This window comes from Mytilus galloprovincialis, chromosome 1 (assembly GCF_965363235.1).
Source record: "Mytilus galloprovincialis chromosome 1, xbMytGall1.hap1.1, whole genome shotgun sequence".
NCBI classification, from domain to species: Eukaryota; Metazoa; Mollusca; class Bivalvia; order Mytilida; family Mytilidae; genus Mytilus; species Mytilus galloprovincialis.
In genome coordinates, this window is record NC_134838.1 from 20,262,351 (window position 1) to 20,279,767 (window position 17,417).

The window sequence follows — 17,417 nt, forward strand, 5'->3', positions numbered from 1 at the left end:
TTGGCACTTCTAACGATTTGAGAGTCACTTATGAGTCATTTGTAGAAGAAACATGAATCTAGCACACACAATTTAATTCCTGGTAACTATGATGAGTTTTTTTCTAACCCTTGTTTATAAATCTTCCTAATTTCACACTTAATTCTTGTTTTTTAACAGAAACAGTATATACATTAAATGTAATAACCTTTACCAAGGGGGCCATCAATCCTGCTGGTAATTCGTAATATGGTACTGAGGGAGTAAGATCTATGTCTGGTATGTGTCCTGGAGGTGGTCCAAATCCAGGAGGAGGTTTGGTGAAGTCTGGCAAAGGGAATGGACCTGGAGCAGATGTTGGAACTCCAAACTCTGGATGAAAAGTTGGAGCAGGTATCTGTCCATGACCTGTATTATAATATGGTAAGACAAATTGTAGATGTGGTAAATATTAGGACAAAACAATAAACAAATAAAAGAAGAATGTGTGTGCTTATAATACATGAAAATATGTTTGAAAGCATTTGTTCTACCTGCTAGTTTTTAAAGAGTTCTTTTGTTCTAGTAAGCATTTTTGTACTGTGTGTTATTTCATTAACTTTAAATGAGGCATACTAAGTCAGAAAGTGAAAAAAAGACTGCAATTTTCAGTTATAAATGGGCAAATAATACAAACCATATTCAAACTGTTGTGGGGGCGGTCCTCTGGTCCATCCTGGATGGGCTCCAGGTGGTGGATGTGGTGGGCCGAATCCTCTATGAGGCGGTCGTGGGCCATCTTGAAAAGGTCCTGGTGGAGGGCCATCTTGAAAAGGTCCTGGAGGCGGCCCATCTTGAAAGGCTCCAGGAGGCGGTCCATCTTGAAAAGCTCCGGGAGGTGGTCCATCATGGTATCCACTATATCGAGGTGGAACAAAGTCTAATGGTGGTCCCTGGGGTTGACATGTTTGAATTGGAGGGGCAGTCTAAAAATTACAAAAAAATATCATATAGATGTCCCATACATAGCAATACAGTCAATAACTTAATATTTGATATATTTTGTCATTCAATAAATGCATTATTCACAAGTTATTCCTTAAAATAAACTTACGAATAATGATCCAATATGTGATTGAACAAAAGAATCATAGTGCAATATCTGCCAGATAAATATGTTGGTCTAATAACTGTCTGAACCAATGGTAATGAGCCATACATTTCATTTTATCAACCAATGTAAATCAAAATAAATCCTATTGTCAGAGGATCACTCCTGATTTCATATTCAGTTTTAAGATACAGATGAGTATTAGTAAATACTAGCAAAAAACTATCATGGTAAGTATACACTTTCAAAGTATAATTTAAAGACTATACATGTAAATGAAACAAGAATGAATTAATATAGATCAGGTCCAATGAGTCAACACAATTGTAGCTGGAAGAAAAAAACTAAATTATTGGTAGAAATGGCACTAATTCAACAAAGACTAAATGGTCCAGCGTTATAGACTGAGATTAATAACATACCTAGACTTTTAAATTGTGATGACTCTAGCCGCTACACTACAGGTTGAGGATCATAGACCATGATATACCTTGATTGAAACTGGTCCAAATTAAGCCTCTTTAGAAGGGATAGAGCAGAGACCCTAACATACCTGAAATGTGACCGACTCAATAGATACTGTTCCAATATCAGTCTGGACTAACGGTGGTGGTGCAGACACTACTATAGGTGTTGATTCAATGACAGAAGTCTGTACATGTGAAGAACTGATAGGAAATGAGGTTGGTATTTGGATAACTGATGATGGCACCACAGATATTACTGAAGTAGATACTGATGTTGGTATAACAATACCTGGAAAGAAATAACTTATAATCAAAGTCAATGCTAAGGTAACACCTAAAACTTCTATATAAAAAATAATGGTGGTAAATGGAGTAATGTGGAATCATTTGTTTTTGTGGATACCAGTGTGGTAAATGGAGTAATGTGGAATCATTTGTTTTTGTGGGTACCAGTGTGGTAAATGGAGTAATGTGGAATCACTTGTTTTTGTGGGTAATGTGGAATCATTTATTTTTGTGGGTACCAATTTTAGTGGATTGAGAAAAATTTGCACTTTTCGTGGATAATGGATTTCGTGTTTTCCAAAAGTCTGCATATAATCATAAAGCCAATTTGTAATTCATTGAATAGTGGTTTCCATTTGCCCAAGAAATACATGAAAATTGGTATACAATAATAATAAATCCACAGTGATATTTACTTCCAGGAAAAAACTACATTTCCAGTCCTTCAATTAAATGAAAAGATAGAATGCATCAAAAATATAAACATTGCCCTGTCCTAATCAGCATTGTGCATTAACTTTTAAATCACTATAACATTTAACTATATGCTCTATTTATAGTTACAATCACTTATTTATAGTTACAAACACCAATTCACATGATTGTAGAATTTATTTAAACAGGATCCCATAAGGATTTTAATTACTATAGGTACATGAGCAGCATCAACTATTGGAATTAGTAGTACAGTCACTAGTAGGTTTTGTTTGATGGACGAACAGTATTCCTGTAATTTTACTAACCTGGTGGAGGGAGAGATGTGGATACATCAACAGCCTTCTGTTGTTGAATTAACTGTTGTAATTGATGTTGTTGATCCTGCAGTTGTCTGGTTAAATGGCTGGCATATTCATTATGTTGTTTCCGTAGGTTGCCATACTGTAAATTGATACTGTTAGTGATTGAGCTTACAACTGACGTGTACTGATTGACTAACTCTGCCTGTAAAATCAAAACAGTCAAAAATAAAAACAGTCAAAGTTGAACTTATACAATGTTATTATTGATACACGACATTTCAATAATCAAAATCTTTAAAGGGCTGGGTGAGATTTTACTATATACTAGTCTTTAATATTAATTTTTTTCAACAATCAGGATGATGTAAAGCATCGGTCATCTCTTTTTAAATTTTTACCTTTTTCATTCCGGAGCTATGGCATACTATAATGTATAGGTTTTGCTTATTGTTGAAGGCTGTAACGTGACCTGTAGATGTTTACATCCACATTTTATGGTTTTTGGTTGATTGCTTTCTAATTGGCCATCATATCACATCTTTCTATTTTAATACTATTTTTGTAACAATGACCATGCTGAATGTATATCGGGACAATAGTTTCATAGGGAAAGATGAAGTTGTGATTTGTGCTAATAGATTTTCATAGGCTTTATTGTTTGCTGATAGCATTATGTTTGTTCGTTAACCTATTCAAACCAGCTAACCTCCATTTTCAAAAAAGCTAACACAACTAACCTGGTAATTTGTTATTGCCGAACTTGGATCTTTCAATTCCTGTAAATAGATAAAAGAAAAAACAGGTTAATTTTTTTTAAAAGCAAAGGTAACTCAAAACATCTTATACCACATTCATCCCATTATAAATATAGAAATATTTCTCAGAAAAAAGAGATACAAAAAATGATTCAAAATACTTGAGATACATAAGAACTCAGGCACCCAGCAACTACAAATGACTAACAACCTCTAGGCCAAATCATCATTAAATGCATTCAGAGTTACTTCCCTTATACCATTTAGCATACTAGTTTGTTTCAATCAAACTTTTTTTAAGGAGGAAAAGTAGAGCAGTTTTATGATATCAATTATTGTATAAATATTGACTCTTCTTTTCAATTTATCGTTTGACATTATCAATATAGGTCATTTTATCAACCTGATTTTTAAATAGCCCACAGCATTATATGGGTCAAAGGCAAATATGGAAAAAAATGTTATTATCTTTTGTCACATTAAAATGCAGTTGAAAATGAAGGTGGTTGAAAAGCCAAATTTGGCTGGAATCTAAAGAAAACTTACAATCAATCACATATCAAACTTTATATAAAAGCTAAATATTTGTGGTTAAAACTAACCAGATAATCATTAGGTATGCATAAATCACATTCAAACATATGATAATATATTTAATTTCAATATTGATTTTGTTTTTTACAATTCATAGAAATTTCCTTCAAATCAAATTGATAATTAATCATATTTTAAGTTTTCATTGCAAAAGTAGGAAAAAAATTGGCAGACATGGCTTATTCCTCAACATAAGTTATCATCAAATGTGTTAAAAGTTACTTCCCTTATACCATTTAGCTCACTGGTTTAGGGAAGAAATATAGAACAATTTTATGTCATAAAAATATAAATATTGACTCTTCATTTTAATTTTATCGTATGACAATATCAATCTGGGTCATTTTATCAACCTGATTTTAAAATAGCACACAGTGTAATATGGGCCAAAAGCTTAGTACATGAAAAAATTTGTTATTAATTTATCTGTTTGTCACATTACAATAAAGTCCAATGTGAAGGCTGATGCAAAGCCTCTTGGCTGAAATCATACATTTAACCACACATCAGACTTAAAGGCTTAATATTTGAGGTTTAAACTAACCTGATTATCATTAAGTAAACAAAAATCAAATTAAAACTTATAAAATACATATAATTTTAATATTGATTTTGATTTCTATAATGCAAGGAACTGTCAAATGCATGCAATTTATTTCAAATCTACATGATATTTCATCATTTTTATTGCAAATGTCATAAGAAAAAGGTTGGCTTCTGTTATAACAAATTGGCCAACGTGGCTTATTCCACATTAGCAGTATTAACACTAGGTGATGAGTCAGACTCTTGTGATGTGTTCAGTCTCGTGGATGTCACATCTGTTGCTCCTCACATACCATCCATTTATTTATAGCTCATGTAATCTGTAGTAACATTTTATTGAACAGTCTAATTTACTATTTTCCAGTTCTTTTTCCTTGTTATTAAAATCAATATCAAGTTTCTAGCTTACTAATATATAATACATATAAGTTCATAAATATTATTACCAGCTGTATATTTTGAGAAATTTTTTCGTGTTATAAATCCTACTTAGACACTGTCACAGAGTATCTGCATTAAATACAAGTCTGGTTTAGAAAGAGTCTTTTTCATGACAGGCAAATGGTCTACATGACTTGCTCCCACTATATGTATTTTAAAACATGTTTCAATTACATGGATATTAAGAAAGCAGTTATGAATTTACTGTCAAACAGTCAGCAAATTTATAATTGTCTTAAGGTGAAAATAGGCCACTTAAACCTAGTTTCATTTAGCTAATTTTTTGTAACTAATTAACATGTTAAAGGTATATGCACTGCTTCCAAATTTGTTAAAATTCATAAGATGAAGCAACTTGACTATTATCATTCTGACATGGTTTAAATGTCTAAATTTTACTTGCTTATAATCCATGGAATAACCCAATGTTAGAAAAGATCAAATGCAACAATTGGATTCTTAACCTTATTTAAGAGTAATGCTTGTACAGTTTTCAGCATATCTAGAAGGGGAATGATGAACTAGTTTAACCTTATAATATGGCTGAAATAAAGCTCTTTAAAAAGATATTGTTTTCACATAAACTATAAAGAGAGTATCTGTACTGCTCACATGACAAACATTTCTAAAACCAAGCAAAGGGAGGTAACCTTTGAAAAAAAATTGTGTCAATTTTGGTAAAAAAAAAATCAAAACAAAAATGCACAATATTGCATAGAGACTACATAAACTTTATCAAAGAAAGACACTCCAAGCTCTAGAGCATTATTTTTTCCAGCAATTGAAAAGAGGTAATTCTTTTTAAAGCATCTATTTTTCTCCAGTATACTATGCACAACGTCAACAAACTCTAGATGTCATTCAGTACACATAAAACTTTTCTTAAGACTTGTCACATAGAAAGACACAGGTTGGAACATTTTTTGTGGTCCTGTCAACTTTGGGTTAGCCTATCATTAATAATAATCTCTGTCAATGTATGCATCTATCAGAAAAAACTTGACCTTCATATTGTTTCAAAGTCATTTTGCACCTTAATCCTAATATGTGTATGTTTGTAAACGAGCTATGTACTTTCATTAATTAAAAATTTACATATTCTAGCAGAAACCTGTTATATAATGATAATGAATTAAGGGTTACTGGGTTAATTAGTACTTTGTTCTTACACGTAAAATTTTACAACTATAAAAAACTATTGTAACTGTGTTCCACCTAGACAGATTTGTACTAAACAACATAACTATCATTATACGTTGCATCGCAAATCTACAACTTTGAAAACCTCAGATTCAATGCACCTCCATAATGCAAGAGCGTGTCAACTTTTAATTTCATAAATTGTGGCAAGATTTATTAACAAAGTTAAAGAAAGCAATTAAAGCACTCTTAGTTCTTTCCTTTACATCTTTATATTCTTAGTCTCTTAGACATTATAATTTTTTCCGATTTCCAAAAATTATTCCATAAAACAGTACAAAATAACAGATTTAAGACTTTTGGGAGAATAAGTGTAATGCCAACTATTAAACAGCACTGGTAGTGCTTTGATAACTTAAGAGCATCCATTCTGGGAGGAGGGGATTGAAAAGAAAAAAGTTGGAAAAAGACAAGCAACAGATCACAAAAGACTACACGTAGAACTAAAGAATGAGCAACAATACCAATAGCATTATCCTCAATAGGAACAAAGTTATCAGTCAGTACGTCACTTTCACAAAATATATTAAGATCGTAAGTTTTATACTATTCAGTATACCTATGATAAACTTTAGTCATAAGATTTTTGGCAAAACTCATTCCAGAAACACCCACAATATAGAAAGTGTGAAGGGACTGATTTCCTTTATAGTTAAAAAAAAATAAAGAGGACAAAGCATGACTTATTCCAGGTATGAAATTTTCTACACAGGAACTGATACTTAGTAAGATATATATGATGTAGGAGTTGGGTAAACAACCAGGATGTCGATCCCTACTGTTTTACATATATCCTGTCATATCATATTTTTTGTATCAATACACCTTACTAATATGTATTATGCAAATTTGGCAAACCATCAGATTACAATATCTAAGGTACTTTTTATGTTCTATTTAAAATCCAACAATGAGTCCTAAATATAAAGGAAATCTATAGTCCCAACTTTTAACCACTGAGTTAACCATAAAATCGTCATTTAAATGTAAACATTCATAAAGTCAGGTCTATATATTTGTTAATTTCCACGTCATTGGATCTCTGCTGGAGAGTTCTCTTATTGGCAATCATACCAGATCATCTTATTTTTATATAACCGTAAAAGCAGGTGTCAAATATTATGTGTAGAACTACATGTAATATATTATTTCATTTTAAAATGCCAAAGTTTTCTCACTTTGAATATGATAATAAAGAAGTGGTATAAATGACAGCTAGTCTCCTTGCTTGTTATTTATTGTATAAAGTGAAGGCCAAGGTCTCCTACTTTAAGTGCAGACCTTCGTCAATTACGTATGATGAATTGAAAAACAGATCAATTCTCTATAATTTCTTGGCTTCAGTCTGGAGTCCAGAAGCTGGACCTTAATGAATTTAATCCGAGTCATTATTCTAATTCAAAATAAAGGTAAATGTCACCTTATTTAGAATGGACTTCTGTTAATAAATGATAATCACTGTACAATTTGATGTTGATAAAACTTGGACCATCACACAAACAACAGGAGGACTGTTGATATCTAGTGAAGTTGGTTTAGTAAATACTGATGACATGACTGTGCACTTACACATTGTCACAATGCATGCGCATATGTCAATGAGATAGCTAGCATCCGCCAATTTTTTTTTCAAAAATGAAAACAAACTTAACAAAAACAAATACATCTACAGATTAATGTATGGACTTCCATAACTTAAAATGAATTTCCCAAACTTTAATCCCTATGTGTTACCCATTACAGGGTATTACAAACATTCTAGAAAATGTTGATGTTACATCAGAAAAATTTCTGATGTAAACTTAACAAGAAGCAAAAGTGATTGTTGTATGCATGTCAAGTGCTGATATATACAATGCAAATTCTCAGTCAATAATGTAGCAGAACCAGATTATCAATATGGTCTATTAAACAATCTGATTAAAACACAGATCATGTGTATAAGCTTTGCTTAAAGGAATCTGAAAACACTCTTGCTTTTTGTTCTGTTAATCATTCCATTCACCGAGTGAAATTTCAGCCTTTAGATTTTTGAAGGTGTGTATCAATCGGACAAAACCAGGGGATCATGAATTTTAGTCTTTACAAAAGTGAAATGAATGGTTTTCACTTTTCAGATCATTGTAAGCAAAGCTTATACACACACATGATCTATATTCTAATCAGATAAGAAAAGCTGCCATGAAGAATCTACCCCAACAAGAAAAGCCACAAAGCACCAAAATCCTGACAGGGGACAGGCACATGAATATGTAGACAGTTAACCTTAAAATCAATTTATCTCCTTTGATAATCAGTCCAATAATGATTGAAGCCACTTTATATTCTATTAAAATGGAATCAAACACACCTGCCACCTTTGAGGTATGAACTCAAATTGTTGACAGGCTAGTGATACTGTAGATGATGCCACCTTTGAGGTATGAACTCACAACCTCAGTTGTTGATAGGCTAGTGATAGTGTAGATGATGCCACCTTTGAAGTATGAACTCACAACCTCAGTTGTTGACAGGCTAGTGATACTGTAGATGATGCCACCTTTTGGGTATGAACTCACAACCTCAGTTGTTGACAGGCTAGTGATACTGTAGATGATGCCACCTTTGAAGTATGAACTCACAACCTCAGTTGTTGACAGGCTAGTGATAGTGTAGATGATGCCACCTTTGGGGTATGAACTCACAACCTCAGTTGTTGACAGGCTAGTGATACTGTAGATGATGCCACCTTTGAAGTATGAACTCACAACCTCAGTTGTTGACAGGCTAGTGATAGTGTAGATGATGCCACCTTTGGGGTATGAACTCACAACCTCAGTTGTTGACAGGCTAGTGATAGTGTAGATGATGCCACCTTTGAAGTATGAACTCACAACCTCAGTTGTTGACAGGCTAGTGATAGTGTAGATGATGCCACCTTTGGGGTATGAACTCACAACCTCAGTTGTTGACAGGCTAGTGATAGTGTAGATGATGCCACCTTTGGGGTATGAACTCACAACCTCAGTTGTTGACAGGCTAGTGATAGTGTAGATGAACTACATAGACCATAGAGGCCCTTCCAGCTGGGAAGTTTTGTATATGCACATATTTGAAAAATGGTTTTTATTTTATTTACTGCTTATTTTTATAAATTACAACTGACTGATGAACTAGTCTTATTAAACTATGACACTTAAATCAACTTTCTTCACTAAAAGACACATACATATTAGTTCAGTGCCGTTAACCTTTATTTTAGAGAAGACGTTGCAAAGTTGAAAAAACTTGTGTCTGATCCATGTTACATGTGTTTAAACTAAACCTTTCTTATCTAATATTAATTATAAACTGGCATGATCATTAATTTGACACTCTAATGACATCATATTAAAGTGAAAAATAGTTTTCTATTTTAACCTCTAGGCCTCTCACATCTGCTTCTTCACATTATGAAGAAAATATATCTTTTGTATGGAAATTTATGAATAAATTAAATTGCCTGTATATTTTATCAAAGTGTTACATACATTATATTAATACGTTTGTGGATACAATATTTTATCATTTTATTAAAAATGATGCTTTGCAAATTGATACTTTTTTATGTATATGCCCAAAATGGTTAATTGGTTGACTGCATGTTTCCTTCTATAGAAAAGTGGGGTAGGGGGATTTCTATTCATTGAACATTTTTTGACCCTTGAAAATGACTTGGTTGTCCAAGATTTAGATTTCAGATGAGACTCAGTTTTCAGAGAAAAAATGTACTGTTCCATGTTTAGTTTTCAGCAGAGAATTAGGTTTTTTGAGCGATGTATTGTTTCAGGCTTAGGTTTAATGGCAATTCAGTTTCAATGAGGCATTGTTTCAGTCATAAGTTCAAAGGCAGTTCAGTTTTAGTGAGGTAATTGTATTGTTCATGATCTGGTACCATTAAAGTTATGTTTTAGTGAGGTCAAATCTTGCCTTTCCCTTTTGTTTTTACCTGGTTTACAAATTCTGCAGGCTTTCTCATCCTAGTATTTTCTATCTTTCCATTACTAGTAATTGCTTATAAGAATTGCATGTAAGAAATCTTTCATTTTCAAATAAAATATTTTTAACATTTGTTTTTAAAGCTTGAAATACTTTGTTGTCACTTTATCTTATGATGTAATATCCTTGTTTTTGATTAACAAAATATACACCTCCTCAGAATAATAAGTTTTGGCAAATTTCTATTTATCTATTCATTTATTTTATCAATATTCAAGGTTTCACTAGCTTCATGTGTGTTCTTCAAGGTTTTTCCTATTTCTGAAACATTCAATCAAATTATCAATGCCTAAAGATCATGTTTCTTCCATGTAATTAAGACTGATAAATGTCATTTAGTACATGAGGTCTTCATGAAGACCTGTGTGCTCATAAACACTCCAAACAAGAACATCAAGGATACTACATGAATTAATAACTACTTTGTTGAGACAAACTTAATCAAAAACTACAATTTTGCCATTTGATAGTCCAATGGCAGATTCAGAAATTTCACAAAGGGGAAAAAGGAGGGTTGTGAGGAGGTTAGACTGAAAAAGTCACAAAATGTTGCAACATTAATACATACACAAATTTTCAGCCATAACACCCTCTCCTATTTTTCAGTTAAAATTCAATTGTGCTGTACTTTATGAATTATATAAGGACTGTAAGGTCCTGTTGTCGCAATAAAATATGTTCTTAAATTTAACATAGACAAATAGGCCTACAAAATATTACTGAATTTGTTGCAAGAAATTGATAACTTTACATTAGTGTTATAACAGTATTCATTATATGAACTAGCAGGACAAGAAATTGATAACTTTACATTAGTATTATAACAGTATTCATTATATGAACTAGCAGGACAGCTTGACATATGTTCTTATTCACTTTATATGTTAACTTACAATATCTATATCATAATCAAGAAAAAGGGGGAAAAAGCTGACATGGCACACATATATACGGTCTATTAACTGTTTTTTTAGGTCAGGTGATTGAAAAAAATGGTTTTATTTGAAATTTAAACACATTGTATGACAAAAAACTTTATTTTTAGGTCAGGTGATTTGAAAATATGGTTTTATTTGAAATTTAAACACATATAAACGTATGACAAAAAACTTATTGTTATGAATTTTAATAGGATGTCACATGAATGATATTTAAATGTTTACTGGTGCAGTAAATATGGGGTGATATATTGAATGAAGTAGGTATTAAAAGTATATTATGAAAGTAGATTGTTTTGGCCATGTGACAGTTGGCATATACCCAATGTTTACATATTTCATCTAGACATAGCTGATTTTGTTTTGTTTTTATAGCCAATCTAGGTCACCTTGAAGTAAAGGTCAACCTTACCTGCGGCAAACGCATAAAAATTTCAAAATACTTGAATTGAATTGAAACTGATCTCAGGTGGAAAAATTTTCAATCTAATAAACAAGTATCACAGGTCAACGACCTAGTATAACTGTGGTTGGCTCATAGCGGTTGGCTCATAGTGGCAGGTGATTTCCACACAGAGATAAATATTATATTGGTATAAAAATAAATACGGATTATGCTTATTTGTCAAATTGAAAATCCTTACCAAAACAAAACACCTTACTGTTCAGTTTCTTGTTTCTGTCAAAATGAATATCCTGATTGATACCTGAGTACACAAGTACTGAATAAGTTTCTTAACATAATAAAAACAATATGATTGGATCTTGAGTTATTAAACGGAATAAAGTGCCTCTTTTCCTATGCTTAGTAAAGCTATAATATTGAGAAATACAAGAAAACATAACCATGATAACAGCTAATCACCATTATATTCGTTAGAAACATGAAGGGTTAACTACCAAAAAAATGCATATGAAATGACAAAAAATATCAATCCTAACAGCTGGAAATTTTCAAAAACTACAGGAATTTGAAAAATTTTGCATACAGTCTGTCACTTAGTAAGAAATTTAGTTTCAAAACATTACAAAAATATTAAAATTTTTACATATATATACCCGTAATTCAAATGACTTTTAGCCTAATCTTATGCCAATTTGCCATTTGAAGACTGTTTACATTATTTTTCAGACATGGGTAATTCAGATTGATATTCATAACAATAACAATGATATATATCATTCTAAAGAGTACTTGATCACCCTTGCAATAGTTAGTTGAATATGTGCAGCTAAATAGAAAAATACATCATATAAGTTAAAATAACAAAAATTAATTATTAGACAGAAAATTGTAAAGAATTTAAGTGGTTGCAGGTCAGAGAATGAAACGAAAATAACTTTTCAAGATATGAGATATGCTGATTTGAACTTTTAAGTTTTTATTATGTGGTTGATTACCCCCAAACAAAAACATTTTAAACGTGACATATGAATGAAATTGGACGAAGCTAAAATCCTCTAGGTAAATTATAACAACACGCAATGCGTGTCTGCATCTACGTAAAGCATCAAATTCTTGAATGGCGTCCAAGATTTCAGTCAATGGAAATTTAATGTTTGTAAACAACGATCTGTGCAGAACTTGGTCCGAGATCACCATTGTCGTCCCTTGATTTTCGTTGTCCACAAATATAGTCCCTAGTGTTGAGGGTTGGTTACTTGCCATTAATTTTTATACCCCTTCCAAATTTATTTCTCCATGTTCAATGCCTCAAATTGCAAGGAGGGGGATGAAATTACACTGTAAAAAAATTTGGGTCCAGAATTTTAAAGGAAAGTAGTGATTTGGTCCAGCTGAAAAAGGTTGAAAATGAGCACTTCGGAAGCTGTCAAAAGATTTCAAGACGCCCTAAACATAAAATTGTCCATATTTTGAGTTAGAGGCGATGAAGTTTTCTATAAATTTGATATAATTTGTCCCAAAAGTAGTACAACACACTGTAAAAGTTTCTTTGAGAAAGCGCAGGTGGGATTTTTTTTATTTTCATTTATGTTCTAAAAGAAATGCACTACGAATTAATTGTGTTCTCGGACCTAAGAGGTGAAATCTGTAAATATAGAATTTGTACTCTGGCAACTTCCCTTAATGATTTGATGGTGTCAACTTGTCAAATAGCATGAAACTAAAGGATTTAAACTTTTATTTTATAGAATTTCTGCAAAAACGACCAATTTTGGCATTTTATTGTCAAAATAGGCATTTTATAACTTTTTCAATATTGATGCATAAATGGCATCCTGACTTTCTATCTGACAGGTTTTAATGTGTCAATATTTGTGTTTCTATGCCTTTATCTGCTTCTTTTACTTATTTATGAACTCTGAATCTACAGAAAAGAAATTTATCTCAGATAAAATGTGCAAAATGTGTTGTATAAATGACCCTTGTCTAACGCCTTGTTCGGATGCAGTCAATAGTGGGGAACTTGGTATATAAAATTTTATGTCCATATTAGAGACCTCACTAAATTTGTATCAAATGCACTTTACAATGTCTATTGTACCTGTTTCATTTCACATAATATATTTCTTTTCTTCTGTAGGATAGCAAGTGGTTTAAATATAAGCCTGTTGAGAATAAATTGCATGCAAGTTTTTCCCTAAAAAGGCAAAAATCTTTGTTTCAGCCCATACTGCTTGTAAGAAAAGTTAATTGCAAGAGTCTTTTTGTGTTCAGATTTGTTGTATCATGTCACATGAGTATAGAAATGATAAAAAAAGACACAAATTTTTATTTCTTATAGCCTCAACATGCACTTTTTAATGTAAATATGTGGCAAGGCCTAAATTGACCCTAAATTTTTTCCAGTCTTACTTGGCCTAAGACCCTTTTAAACTAATATGATATGTTATTTGTAACTTTTCTTTCCATTTAAAGTACTTTAAATACATATGTAAGGATTATTTATAACCAAAAAGCTTCACAAATTTAAAATTGCTGGAAAATATTACATCTTCATGTAAGGCTCCCCTTCATTGAAAAACCTAAATTTTTAGGGGCAGGCTCATATAAATTTGACTTTTGAATAATTATGCCAAGTCTGATAAATCAAATGAGTACTCTATTGCTTTTAGTACATGATAAGTTATATATTAAGGCATTTAAAAAGTATTTTTTTGCAATATTTTAATTTTCAAAGCCCCAAATGTTGATAGTTGAAATTTTTCAATTTTAACGTCAAAATTTTACACGCAAAGATGAGTATAGAACTTAATTTAATGTCTACAATATACATCCTATTGACATGAAACTTTGTAAGCAGTGTTATAATACATTAAACTTTGTTCATACCAAGTTTTTTTAAGATTTGTCAACTCTTTCTACCCTATTAGGTCCGAGATCACCATTGTCGTCCCTTGATTTTCGTTGTCCACAAATATAGTCCCTAGTGTTGAGGGTTGGTTACTTGCCATTAATTTTTATACCCCTTCCAAATTTATTTCTCCATGTTCAATGCCTCAAATTGCAAGGAGGGGGATGAAATTACACTGTAAAAAAATTTGGGTCCAGAATTTTAAAGGAAAGTAGTGATTTGGTCCAGCTGAAAAAGGTTGAAAATGAGCACTTCGGAAGCTGTCAAAAGATTTCAAGACGCCCTAAACATAAAATTGTCCATATTTTGAGTTAGAGGCGATGAAGTTTTCTATAAATTTGATATAATTTGTCCCAAAAGTAGTACAACACACTGTAAAAGTTTCTTTGAGAAAGCGCAGGTGGGATTTTTTTTATTTTCATTTATGTTCTAAAAGAAATGCACTACGAATTAATTGTGTTCTCGGACCACTTGCCTCTCAGCAATGAATGACCTTTCAACTTATTTTTGTTGATTAAACAAGTTCACCTTTTGTTATCAAGAAAATTTTACAAAACATAAAAATTATGCTTGTAGTGCAATCCTCTCAGTACTTACATAAACAAGTGCAAATTGAACCAAAGAATTAAATTAAAGATAAAGTGTACTTTCATTACCAAAACACTCTTTCATTTATAAACCCCCAGAAATAGCAAAACAAGCAACAAAAACAAAGTTATGATTGAAAACATATTTTAATCAAAAATGAATTGTAGAAAGCAAACAAATTGAAGCCTCCCAAAAGGTCATTACAAGGTCAGTTAGTTGGAAGTATTCAATTTTTATAGGAGGGAAAACTTATTTTTGAATTGGAAATAGTACACTTAGTACATGATTCTTCAATATTCTAAACAAACAAACTTTGACTTTTATACTATTTTTATATACCTGTTTTTATCTAAATGAAAAAAAATGCCTTTTTAAAATGTAATCTATCAAAATCAGGAATTTGTTGACAATTTACGTTGAAAAAATAAGGTAAACAAACAATAGTAAAAGAAAACTGTATGTTTTTTTTTTTAAACATATATGTCATAGAACAATTTTTTAATAAATTATCATAATTACAGAAAAAAACAATGAAAAAAACTTTTGTTTACAACAATTAAAGTTCATTGGGTAATGAATGCTACACTTTATCAACACTTTATCAAGTGTCAACAACTTACATCCAACATTTAAAATACCAAGTGAAAAATAGATAATTATAATACGGATAATATTTAATACCGCAGAGAAATACAGGTCAATTGCTGACCAGTGACCACCAGTTAATAGCTAAATGTACCGATAATATCTTGTATTACATAGCAGAGCTTAAAGTAGATAGCCGACACTGGCTATTACTAGTAAGTGTAAACATCCTCAGGATAATGTAATGGACAGTGACCACTTATTGGGATCTGGTTGTCCACTGGTGACCTCTGCGAAATTTGCCAGCAAATAAATACTGGCCATAACTATAATGACATAATGTTTTACTTAGATTTTACATTATTTCGTTAATTTCACTTTTTTGTTCGAGGATATTGTTATTGACATTGACCACTTATTGGTAGCTGGTTGTCCACTGGTGACCTCTGCGAAATTTGCCAGCAAATAAATACTGGCCATAACTATAATGACATAATGTTTTACTTAGATTTTACATTATTTCGTTAATTTCACTTTTTTGTTCGAGGATATTGTTATTGACATTGACCACTTTTTCTGAGCTGGTTGTCCACTGGTGACCTCTGTGAAATTTGCAAGCAAAATAAATACTGGCCATAACTATTATCACATAATGTGTTGCTTAGAATTAACATTAAACGTGGCTATAAGTTTTTTGTTTGTCTTCCATTTTAATATTGAGATGAGTAACAAATAGCATTTCTCCAATATACGTCTTTTATTTTGGTTAAGAAAGAAAAACTGCCATGTTCATATTTATAATTGAAATGTTTTTGTTGACAAAAATATTATCTAGTAAGCAGGATATTGAAGGCCCGTATATTCAACCAGTGCATGTAAACATACTATTATTGATAAACAAGGTATAATATAAAGTAGGACTTTTAAATAACTATGTCAACTGCACAGGGAAAACATTTTCTGCTGTTGTTACAATTTCAGTAATAGACATTCTGGGAATTCTTATTAATCATAGAAATTAACATAATAGATACTTGAATATCGGAAATTCCTCTTACTGTTGGTATCCATTAGCTGTCTACCTAACATGTCTAATTTGCAGAATTAAAATGACCGATATTAAATGCATTGAATAGAAAACAATGATTTTTTATTGGTTTTTCCTTAGGGTCAAGTTACTTTTTATCCATTATGGGTTTTTTTTCTTTGATGGTCAAGTTACTCTTTATCATGTGAATCATAACAATAATGAAAGTCTATCCACTTGTAATTATTCAGCTGATCCTTGGACTTTAACTGAACTCTGTATAGTAAACAGAAATAACATTACGGAAGCTATGTCTACATCTGCCATTATTATTCTGTTTTCTCATCGATCAGCCAAATGCATAAACAGAATTCGCAGATGTAAAAAGTCTTGTATAACACAAACTTTCCTGCTTAATGAAATGGTTGGTTTTTTTTACAATACATCTGAGAATAACTATATCTATTGTAATTCTTATAATTCCCTTTTACCCAATGGCTAGCTTACAAAATGTATTTCAATGTATGTATTACAGAAATTTTCTTTTTAACGAAAATGTTTTTTTAATCATTTAGGTGTAGCTTCTTTTATTTCCTTTTTAAAGTAATACTAAAACTTGCAAAAAATACCAATAGGACGTAATTAAATGTTGTAGCCTTTTGATTCTTAAAATTGCTAATTATGAATGTCCAAATTTCCTATCAAATGATTGGCATTCCATTAAGGACTACATGTGCTCCTCTTCATTCATTACTTTACTGTTTAATACTGTTATAATTCAGTTTCAATGCAACAGTTATCCTTATAAAAAAAAAAAAAACATATTTTATATATTTTACAAAACTAAT

General features: G+C 31.4%; 1 protein-coding gene across 3 annotated transcripts in view; it reads right to left on the reverse strand.

Annotated features, from left to right (window-relative positions):
* LOC143068566 (calcium homeostasis endoplasmic reticulum protein-like) overlaps window positions 1-17,417 on the reverse strand; it is a 78,282-nt gene that overhangs the window by 7,474 nt on the left and 53,391 nt on the right. For 2 of the 3 annotated variants that reach the window (XM_076242735.1, XM_076242754.1), the window contains exons 9-13: window positions 3,299-3,337; window positions 2,565-2,763; window positions 1,623-1,825; window positions 656-944; window positions 188-387 (exon numbers count right to left, since the gene is read on the reverse strand). In XM_076242735.1, coding sequence (XP_076098850.1) covers window positions 188-387; window positions 656-944; window positions 1,623-1,825; window positions 2,565-2,763; window positions 3,299-3,337 — 930 coding nt within the window. The remainder of the gene's footprint in view (window positions 1-187; window positions 388-655; window positions 945-1,622; window positions 1,826-2,564; window positions 2,764-3,298; window positions 3,338-17,417) is intronic. The other variant, XM_076242745.1, reaches the window with a different exon arrangement.